This window comes from Otolemur garnettii, unplaced genomic scaffold, assembly GCF_000181295.1.
Source record: "Otolemur garnettii isolate 467f Iridium unplaced genomic scaffold, OtoGar3 scaffold00005, whole genome shotgun sequence".
In the NCBI taxonomy this organism is placed as follows: Eukaryota; Metazoa; Chordata; class Mammalia; order Primates; family Galagidae; genus Otolemur; species Otolemur garnettii.
In genome coordinates, this window is record NW_003852400.1 from 912,479 (window position 1) to 923,818 (window position 11,340).

An 11,340-nucleotide genomic window follows, 5' to 3' on the forward strand; every position below is an offset into this window, starting at 1 on the left:
CAGCACCAGTCTGCAGCCTGGGGGGTGGGGACCACAGCTCTAAGGCACTAGGTCATCTAGCATAGATTTCTGGATAGCAACCCAGAAGGAATCACATGCACACAAGGATGAGAATAATCAAAATGGACATTTTGATGTACACATAGTATAGTAAATATAAACCACATAACAATAAGAAAGCTAATTCGAATATTTGTTTTCCACTGTTGATATTTGTGATTTTTCTGGGCAATCATCATGACCTCAACTACCTCTAAAAGCATCAAGACATATCAAATTATGAGTGGATAGTTTTATTCTTGGTTGTATTTATTATCTCCCAAAACTTTAATTATATTAATTAGGAATATAAGTAACGCTCAAATATTAAAGTAACCACAATGCTTCACTTATGAACTCTTCTTTGTTAGAAAATAAGTCTTTGGCTTTACAACCACGTATATCATCGCTATGACATGAAGAAAATGAAATGCAACATTACTATGGGCCAGAGTCAGGGAAGGTACGGACCAGACTGCTAACGTTAGTGACCTCTGGGGAGGCGGGGGGAGTAAAGAGGAAGCCAGATTTACACTTGTATAATCATTTTAAAAGCAATGGATTTGTGGGTAATATTCTTTTTTTCATTTTTAAGTATTTTCCCTAAAATGTGTAAAAGGAAATACTAGGGAAGATTCAGAAAGACCTTTTTTTATCTTACATTCCATAGATACTACGATGACAATCAGTTTCTATTATCTCAGACCTTGGGCCTTACTATAGGAGCAAAAACGCAGGGACAATATTTCTGTCCTACGTTTTACCTCAGAGTCCAAAGGTAAAACTAAAAGCTTTGTATTTCTTTTTTTCTTTGAGACAGAGTCTCACTTTGTCACCTTTGGTAGAGTGCTGTGGCATCACAGCTCGCAGCAACCTCAAACTCTTGGGCTTCAGCAATTCTCTTGCCTCAGCCTCCCAAGTAGAAGTTTTGTATTTCATGAAATTAGATTAGAAGAGAACTTTAAGTTAGAGGACTTCTCAAAGGGGTCTAAAATAATGGATTTAACTTCTTTTTCTCTTTTCATTTTAAGGCTGTTTTCACAACTCAACAACGTAGAAAAATAAGACATTGATTTGGCCACCCTCCCTACTCTGCCACTTGAGAAGGGGCATAACCAAGGGCCATGCTCTGTCCCTGTCTGTTAGAAAGAGGTGCTGTGGGGCCTCAGTCAAGGGCCTTTGGAAGCACCAAAGTTGAGAGGGTGGAGGTCATAATTCCAGACAGTGTATTTGTAAATGGCGTCGTCTCAGTTACCTGTTCACCGCATAACAAACCACCCCCAAATTAATGATTTTCTTACTTTGCTGTGGGTGGCCTGGCGGTTCCTCTGTGGGTCTCATGTGGGTCACTCAGGCAGCTTCTCTCGGCTGATGGCTGAGCTGGCAGGTGAGTGGGGCCTGGCAGAGCTGAGTTGCAGACATGGCCTCTACATGGTCTGTTACGTCAGGCTGCCTGATAGCCAGGTTGTTTCAGGGCTCCTCAAGAGTGAGAAGGTGCCAGGTTCTTGAGATCCTGCATCATCCTTTCTTCTAACTTGTGTTTGTCAAAACGACTTCTAAGCCAGCCCAGGTTCAGGGACGTGGGTGAGGGGAGAGGGTAAGTAGATTCTCCTTGTTGATGGGAAGAACTACACAGAATGCACGAGAATGGAGGAAACCAGCTGAGCGTGCGGAGGACCAGGTGACTAGCAGCAGGGAGAAGCCATTAGCACCCCAGGCCTGAAGGGACAAGGGACGCAGGGATGTTACCAGAGCCCTGTGGGGCACGTTAGGGAGGAGGCCGCCCTGCAGGAGCTCAGATGGGACAGCCAGAACCCGGGTGCCAAACTGGGATGGGAACTGCTCGCTGTCCTCACCCTGTGGTCATGTGCCAGCATAGCCACTAGCCAAATACGAGTGAAAGGCAGAGGTCAAGGCAGCCAGGTGCTGCCCTGCAGGGAGTTTAGCTTTCCAGGACACAGAACAGGATGGAGAATGGGTCTGGGGGGAAAGACAAAGTAACCAGATCGATCATACTAACTTAGCCGGTTGAAACACCAGCGTCTTTTTTCCTTTTTAGCCCAAATATATTCCCCATGTTGAATCCCCTTTTCAGCCCCAAATGATATTTGACAGTTTCTAGTGAGGAACACACACGCCTTCCCCAGCAGCTCCTTCATCTGGGAACAGCTGTGACTACAGAAAGTTCTTTATATTCAGACAAATTCTTCCTTTGTGGATATCACTTTATCTCCTTAGAATGACAGAGAACACAGTAATCTGCTTTCCTAAGCGGGCTCTTCAAATACTTGAAACCAGCTGTGGCTCATGCCCTGAATCTTTTGTCCACATGAAACATCACCAACTAATTCAACATTTGTTCACAGGACAATTTCAAATCTCTTCAGAAATCGGGCTCTTCCCCCTTAACATATGGACAAACGAAATCAGCACTCAGGTGTGATTAGAGCAAGTCCCACTGCTACCCAAGGTCGGAGTGCCTTGTAGAAAGGCCACCTCACGCTGGCAACCGTAGCTCTCTGCACCTCCTTTATCCACTACTCTGGGGGCTCCATGCTGGGGTTTGCTAGAATTCCCAGATGTTTTCTGAATGAAGAATGAATAAATGAAGACATAGTAGATGGGTGAATGGATAGATTAATGAGTCAATGGATTAATGGATGGATAAGTGGGGCTAAGAAAGGAATCACTTTGCTTTGACTATTCAGAGATGCTAATATCAACAGGAAAAAGGAATGAAAATGTCATTCTTTTTTTCTGAAAGAATGGAAAACACTGAAGAACCCATGTTTAAAAATTAAATTAAAATAATCAGAACAAATCTACGGAAATATAGCACCTCACCAAATCTAATCAGAGCTGTTACACCCGGCTATTCTTTGTTGCAGTTTGGTCAGGGCCGCATTCGAACCCACCACCCTCTGTATATGAGCCGGTACCCTACCCACTGAGACACAGGCACCACCCTGTCTTTTCATTTCTAAATTCAAAGCAGCAGCAGACTCACATTGATAAATGTCTTTAGATATAAAAGTTTTTAGACAAAAATGTCAGTTCGCTCTGATCTATGTGAAAACCCTGAGAGGTCTGGTGAAAAGAGATGATTCATGCATTGAATCAAAACACAAAACTAAGCGTCTCTTTAAGAGGCACACACATCCCTGGGCTTGGTGGGATGCAGATATCCGGGAAGAATCTATCAAATGGAAACATATCTTTCTTTCCTTTTTCTCTTTCAGATTTAGAAAAGAAGATCCAAGATTTGAATCTAAGTAGGCAAGAGAAAGCTGGTCAACTGAAACAATTAGAAGATCAAGTTGTTGCCCTTAAGAATGAAATTGTCGAACAAGAAAAGAAATATGCTACCTGCTATACTTAGGCAAAGTTAAAGTGCAAAGGATGGTGCTTTTGTTTCTGGGTTCTGATGTGCAGATCAGACCGGAGGAGCTGTGCTGAGCTGGTGAAATCCTCATTGTCAGCCTCTGCCCCCTCCCTGCTCACACCTCTGCTCACTACACAGCTGCTCTGCTGGATGGGGAACTGGGCCGCCAAACGCCACTTTATAACAGAGAAGGGGAAGGAAAGGGATTGCCTCTGGGATCAGAAATCTTTCCTCTTGCCTTCTTTTCTCTTTCGTCACTTAAAAAGAATTAGTTATATGCGAAAAATAAAAATTTAAGTAAGTCCTATATTTACTAATAATCATTTCGGTCAAGTGAACCTACACAATAAATATCTCTAATACTAGGATGGAATATGGAATACATACGGTTGGCTTATACTGGATTGTCCTATATTTTATATTTATTTCGATTTGATTTTATTTTTAAGACTATTATTCTCAGGCAGCACCTGTGGCTCAAGGAGGAGGGTGCTGGCCCCATATACGAGGGGTGGCAGGTTCAATCCTGGCCCCAGCCAAAACTGCAAAAAAAAAAAAAGACTATTATTCTCTTTGGGATAAAATGCATACAATTAAAAATGGAACTTGCTTTCACACCTGTTCTCCTATATACTCATTCTCTCAACTAAAGGATTCTGTTTTCTTCAAATGGCATTAAAACAGTATTCACATTCATTGTGTAAGTGAGAGAAAGGGAAGGGAAGGGATTCACAGAGATAAATTTTGAACTACTTTTCATAATTTGCAGGCATTTTTGTTATAAAATCTGCTACTTATTTTTTAAAAACTAGCAATCATATTCTTATTGTTTCGTATAAAAGATCAGATTGTTTCATTTCAGAATGAGTCTATGATTTTACATCAGCTTTTTTTTTTGCATGTATGATTCAGGATGGAGGACAATTTGCTGAAATTGTCCTTCAGATGGATTATTTTGAAGGAGCTAAGTTTATGAATAAGAAATAATATACATCAACACTGGTGTATGAAAGAGGAAGATCAGCTGGAGCTCTTCTATTAAGGGCTGGCTCATTAAAAATGGATTTGAAAATTCAGCAAAAGGGCTTTAGGATTACACATAAATAGAAAAATTCTTTAAAATGTAGGCAATTAAAGAAAATTATAGAAGGGCAGCAGTGCCTGTGGCTCAGTGAGTGGGGTGCCGGCCCCATATACTGAGGATGGTGGGTTCAAACTCAGCCTCAGCCAAACTGCAACAAAGAATAGCCAGGCATTGTGGTGGGTGCCTGTGGTCCCAGCTACTCGGGAGACTGAGGCAAGAGAATCGCCCAAGCCCAGGAGCTGGAAGTTGCTGTGAGCTGTGATGCCATGACACTCTATCCAGGGCGACCAAATGAGACTCTGTCTCTAAAAAAAAAAAAATAAATAAATAAGGCTCGGCGCCTGTGGCTCAAGTGGCCAAGGCGCCAGCCACATACACCTAAGGTGGCGGGTTCTAATCCCCAGCCCGGGCCCACCAAACAACAATGATGGCTGCAACCAAAAAATGGCCAGGCGTTGTGACGGGCACCTGTGGTCCCAGCTACTTGGGAGGCTGAGGCAGGAGACTCGCTTGAGCCCAGGAGTTGGAGGTTGCTGTGAGCGTGATGCCATGGCACTCTACCCAGGGGGATAGCTTGAGGCTCTGTCTCAAAAAAAAAAAAAAAAAAAAAAAAAAAAAGAAAGGCAATGCAGGAAATCTCTCCTGAAGTTACAATTGTAACTTACCCCATTTCCAGCATTGAGACTTGCATACCTCTACCAATGAATGGCACAAAAAAATGGTCCAGAGAGCCAAAAAACACAGCTGTTGCAAAGTCTAAGTTCTTTACTCCAACAATGACAGTGGAACATATTCCAGCCTCCCCATCAGGTACAAATGATAGACAATTTTACAGGCATAGGTTTTTTTTGTTTGCAACAGAAGTAATTCAATTGTTCCTCTTCTCCTTCTTCTTCTTCTTTTGTTTTGTTTTGTTTTTCCAGTAATCACAGACCATGCAAGTGGTAGGCCAAAGGATGTGGAAATGGTTAAAAAGAGAAAAGTTTTTTCTGCCACTGGGAGAACTAACTGGCCATCAGACTCTGGAAAGGTGGAAAAATTCCAGTTAGAAAAGCACACTTTTCTGAGAAATCAAGGGAAGAGGCAAGATAAACTCATCATCTCAGGAGATTCCTGGAGATTGTAGTTTGATGAGCTTACGGAGTATGTGATGCACTTTAGAAAGATTTCAATTACATATGGTTGTGCTTTCTAAACTCAAACTTTTGTTATCTAAAAAAAAGCACGTGTGTGAAAAAGCTCATTCCTCACTAATGTCAGACAAATCATTCTAACACCTATTACTTGCTGTATCAGTTGTCCAAAGGAAGATTCAGTGAAATAGCATCTTATCCATTGCAAAGTAATTTGAAAATGTATATCAAGATCTATCCTAAGACCCAGTAATCCCACCATTGAACCTATATAGTAAGGAAATAATCTTGAAAATAAGGGGGTAAAACCTTTGTGGTTAATTCATTGCAGCACTCCTTACATTAGAAACGCAAAGAAACTAAATAACAAAAAAGCCAATTAAACAGTATGATTTCACCAGTCTGAGTTCTTGGATGCACACACTGAAAACCACCAATAGCTTATTAAGCAGGAAAGGAATTTATTAGGAAAAGATGTCTGATCCCACACAAAACTAAAGAAATGGCTGGAGAAATCACAAGTAAGGACAACTATGCATCTGGGAATATTCCCAAGACCACAGCTTAGCACACTCACTCGGGTTAGGATGCCAGTGGTGGGACACTTCCCCCATCTCAGGGACTTCCAGCTGTCTCCGCATCTGGGTCTCTCTTGTGTGGCTCTATATCCCTTTGAGGAGTGCCCAGTTGGACACTAAGCCTTTTCCCCTGCCCTGGTTGCCATCAAGTAAGTAGAGGGAATGCCTGCCCCTTTGGGCTTTGGTATTATGAAGGGAGTTGTGCCTCCACCTATCTTTGGAAACTCGGAGGCATGATAGGAAAGATTTTTGATGCCAGGCATCAAAACACTACCAATTTCAATTAAAGTCCATCTCTGTGGCTTCCAAATATCCTAAGGCATTCTTCATGCCATTTTCCCTTCTAAAACAAAAATAAATGCTTCAACCAAACAAAAAGTAGCACCCAGCAAAAGGAAAGCACATCCAGCCTGTCTCCCAGGGAAACCAACCCAAAGTCTCCTCACTCACCGAGCACAGCAAGTGCTGGGGCTGTCGCTTCCAGCGAGCTTCATTCTTTATAATCTAAAGAAGGGAGATAAAAAGGAAATTAAATATATTTGATAATTAAGAATATAAATACAGACAGACAAGGCATATGGAGAAACCGACTGAAACTGCAGGCTTCATTCTGTGACTGCTCAGGAGCTGCTGCTGAGATTCACACTCTCCCTTGACTGCGCATTCCATGTTCCCCCTGGTTCAGTGAGCATCCCTTTACCAGGTAGGGTGACCCAAACCCTGTCTCCTGAAGATTCTGAGCCTTTGCAGGTCTTGCAGACACTGAGGTAGGCCACGCTTACATTTTTCTCCTGGATGTGGCAGTGTAAGCACTGTCCCAGTTCCAGGCACACCTCCCTGCTGCCACCAAGCACTGCAGCTCCATTTCCCTTTAAGAGGCAAGATCAATCACCCCAGCCAAAATTATAAAACACCCTCCTTCTTCTTGCCTGCTTTTTTGAGACAAAGTCTCATTTTATCATCTTCAGTAGACTGCCACTGTTTCACAGCTCACAGTAACCTCAAACTCAGGCGCAAGTGATCCTCTTGCCTCAGCCTCCCAGAATGCTAGGATTAAAAGCATGAGCCACTGAACCAGGCCTTTGCTTGTTTTTCCTTTAGCTTGAGGATCCTGAAATAACTGGGTAGCGGTGTGTATTCCAATACAGTAGAACAAGCCTTGGATCATACAATAAAAACAAACTTCCTTGAGACCATAGCCCAAAGTCATAGGTACAGAAAGTAAAGATTTTGCCTGTTAATTACTCGGCTGTAATTGTGAGCAGAGTCACATGTATTTCCAGTCTTGGTTTCAGACCCGTGCATTCTGCCTACAGGGAGTTTCATCAGCTGTCATTGTAGAAGCCATGGCTCTGCCTCCTACCTTAGAGGGGTAAATGTGAGCAGCCAAAAAAAAAAAAACAAAAAAGGAATTAAAATAGGTAAAGCACCTGTACACACACAGTCAGTTGAAAATATGATTAGATGATACATTTTAGTTATTTATATAAATTATTTACCTATATCAATCTACATACATTTCCTTCGATTATATTGTCCTAATAGTTTTGTAATTTGAGTTGACCAGAAATCACATCTACCCAATACACTGGGAAATCTGATAAGGTATGTGAGGGACCAACATGGTGAAGCTGGGATGGAAGGTAAGCATCTCGGAGCAGGGCAGGAGCAGGGGGCAGGAGTAAGACAGCCAAGTTTGAACTCCAGAGGCCAGGGAAAAGCCTCTGGAACTCAGCTAGTCACCTCAGAAAGTCAATGTAAGTAAAGATCAGGAAACAAGTCACTATGAGGTAGCTGGTAGAGTCCATTTAAGGAGCCGATTCTCTCTTTTGTTCCAGATTAGACGCTAATTGCAGGTGAGGGCAGCTCAGAGCCAGTAGGTGAAAACGGGTAAGAAAAGCACCAAGGTGGCACAGTGGCGTGAAGGAAATCCAAAGGCAGATCCTGGCAAAAACACATGAGCTTTTGTGGGGACAGGCTGGAAACTGCTGTCCAATATCCATTTACCACTTCTTCCTTTGGGGAACAGAACTCCATGCAGTAGATGTGCTGCCAGGGGGAGCGCGGCCTCCACGTTTTGAGCCAGCACATGGCCGCCTGCCTAGGAATACTGCACTCAGCCTCCCCTGCAGTCCGTGTGATCGTGTAACTAACTTCTGATCAACAGGATGTGAGTGTGAGGATTTGCGTGCAAGTTCCAGGGCACGATGTTAACAGGGAAGTGTGTGTCCTCTGTGGTTGGCAGAATAATGCCCCCAAAAGACATCCATGTCCTGATCTACAGGACCTGTGACCACGTTATGTTACATGGCAAAGGGAAATTATGTGTACAGATGGAAATAAGGTAGTAATCAGCTGAACTGGAGATGGGGTGATCAAGCTGGTTTATCTAGGAGGACCCAGTATAATCATAAGTCTCCCTAAAAATGGAAAGGGGCAGAGGCAGGAGAGTCAGAAAGACAGCAGGCTCAGAGGTCCTGGCTTGATGTTGCTGGCTTTGAGGATGAAGAAGGGGGCTGTGAGCTGAGGAAGGTAAGTGGCCCCTAGAAACTGGAAAAAGCAAAGGAAGGGATCCTCCCATAGGGCCTCCGGAAAGGGGCCTAACCATGCAACACTGATTTTACCCCAGTGACCTGCATCAGACCCTTGACCTACAGAGTTGTAAGAAAACTTGTGTTATTTTAAGCTGCTAAGTTTGTGGTAATTTGTTATAGCAGCAATAGGAAACTCATACCCTCTCTCTCTTTGTGGCCGGGTTTTCCTCTTCAGTTGGGCTAGACTAAGGTGAGGCTGCTCTAACCATGTAGATGAAGATAACACTGGTGAAATGAGGTCGAGGAAACTTAGGTCCCTGGCTGACTGGACCAGTCAGGGTCCCAACAGGAAATGGGACACTTTAGTAAGGAGGCTATTTACAAAGGTATCAGCAGAGTGGAGGGACGCCATGAGGGCAGTGTGGATCCCACAGCCAGCAGCCAGCAGGGGTCCTCACCACACTTGGCTTGAGGAGTGAGAGGGTGACAACTGAAAAGTGAAGAGAGACTGGCACAGGGTCCACTCTGCAGGAGCTGTAATCTCTGGGCAAGGGCTGCAGCCAGCTGTGACAGCCCGGGAGCAGATGTTGGGGGACAGATGCCCGACATCACTCTCCTCCCTGCACAGTCTCTTACTGGTGCCTCCTGTTGGCTAAACAGACAGACTGGGTCGATGCCCCCATGTAGCTCAGCCTCCTGAGGCAGACAGAGGGGGGCAGGGAGAAAGGAGAGCCCCACGCCTTTTGGAGTTAGTGTGTACCTGACTCCCTTGGATACCTGCCAACTTAAACTTGCATAGGAAAGAAAAATGTATCTCTCACTTATGTCCCTGTGACTTTGTTCTCGCTTAAAGCAGCTGAACCAACATCCTCAAATCTTTAGGGTACTAGAGGACTCCAAACTCTTCAAACTGCTGCAACAGTCCCCTAAACCCTGCAGCACAGGGACAGTGGACCAAAGGTCAAGTGATAAACGCAAAGCCTGGCTTGTCCCCTGCATGACCTCGGGCAAGTCTCAACCTGCCTAAATCTCACGTCCTTATTTCCTTCAGTTGGAAAATGCTAATAAATATACTTGGTTCACCTCCCAGGGCTGTGAGCTAATTCCCATGAAAGGGCTTTAGTATTACAGAAATCCTCCAAGCCACTATTACATTGTGAAAGTTATACCCGCATCCCCATGCGCCATCCTTCCTGTGGTCCCACCTGCCTTAACACCCTGCTTGCTCTCTCCACAAACCCAACCTCCCCCCACTGCCCTGAAGGCTTCTCTCTCTAGCCTAACTCAAAGCCCTTTTATCGTCAGCAGCTGATGAAGTTACGCAACTCATCTAACCAGATAAGAAGTCCCATGAGGATGCAAAGCACGCACTTGGGCACTTTTAGGTCCTTTATAGCACTTGGGACAGTGTAAAGGGCACTGAATACTTGTTCACTTATATATTAGTTCCATAAATTGACTCAAAATTGAGGCAAACCAGGCAGTCCTCAGACCATCATCACCAAGTTAAAACTTTTTCAACTGTAATATGAAACCAGTTCTCCATATGGTTCAACTCCTTTAAAAATGGAGTTGAGAACAATTCAAATTTTTACCTCACATTTAGACAGAAAATGTCCAATGGCAATGGGAAAAATAATCTCTCTTCCCATCTCTCCTACTCTCAACTAAACACTCTATAGCAGCCATTAAATATCCTCTCCTAGGCCAACCGGGGTGGGGGTGGGGGGCCACGCCTGTTATCCTAGCACTCTGGGAGGCTGAGATGATAGGATCACTTGAGGTCAGGAGTTTGAGACCAGCCTGAGCAACAGCAAGTCCCCCTCCTCTAGAAAAAATAAACACGAAAGCAGCAAAATGAGCTGGGGTAGTGGTGGATACATTCCGTCTCAGTTGAGGCAGGAGGATCACTTGAGCCCAAGAGTTTGAGGTTGTACTGAGCGATGATCATACCACTGAAGGCTAGCCTCCACAACTGAACAAGACTCTCAGGAAAAAAAAAATGCTCCTCTTTCTTGAAACTCCTCTCCCTAAAAGAACTTCTCCAGACCAACCACAGACATTTCATTCTCTGGCCTCTTCTCTTTCCTCTCAGATCTAGTCTCTTTCCTTCGCACTGTGTAGCTCCTGCTTTCCCCAGCTCTGTGTGTCTGAGTTTACAAGATTGTCGCTATTTTCCATATCACCTGGCTATAAATTAGGGTGAGTCACTCCCTGATGAAAGGCAGGGCCTCAGCCAGATGCTTCCCGAGCAGAGCTCGCTGAGCTGAAGAGAACGGTATCTTTTCCACTCAATTGACTTCATCTAGAAAAATTGACTCCATTAAGTAGCTAAGCTGAAAAAATGAAAGGACATTTGAAAACATTTATAGGTAAATACAAAAGAAGGTGCCAAAAAAGAAGAAAGGAAAAAACTGTATTAAAATTATATTTATAACCTGGATGGAGTTGAAACACATTCTTCTAGTAAAGTATCTATCACAGGAGTGGAGAAGCAAGAATCCAATGTACTCAATACTAATATGAAGGCAGTAGATGACCTAATACACACCCACATAAGAGAAAACCTCAAGGCTCGGCACCTGTAGCT

General features: G+C 43.8%; 1 protein-coding gene across 1 annotated transcript in view; it reads left to right on the plus strand.

Annotated features, from left to right (window-relative positions):
* LAMB4 (laminin subunit beta 4) overlaps positions 1-3,580 on the plus strand; it is a 99,883-nt gene extending 96,303 nt beyond the window's left edge. The window contains exon 33 of the mRNA XM_003782586.2: positions 3,279-3,580. Coding sequence (XP_003782634.1) covers positions 3,279-3,418 — 140 coding nt within the window. The 3' untranslated portion in view covers positions 3,419-3,580. The remainder of the gene's footprint in view (positions 1-3,278) is intronic.
* Positions 3,581-11,340: the final 7,760 nt, after the last annotated feature.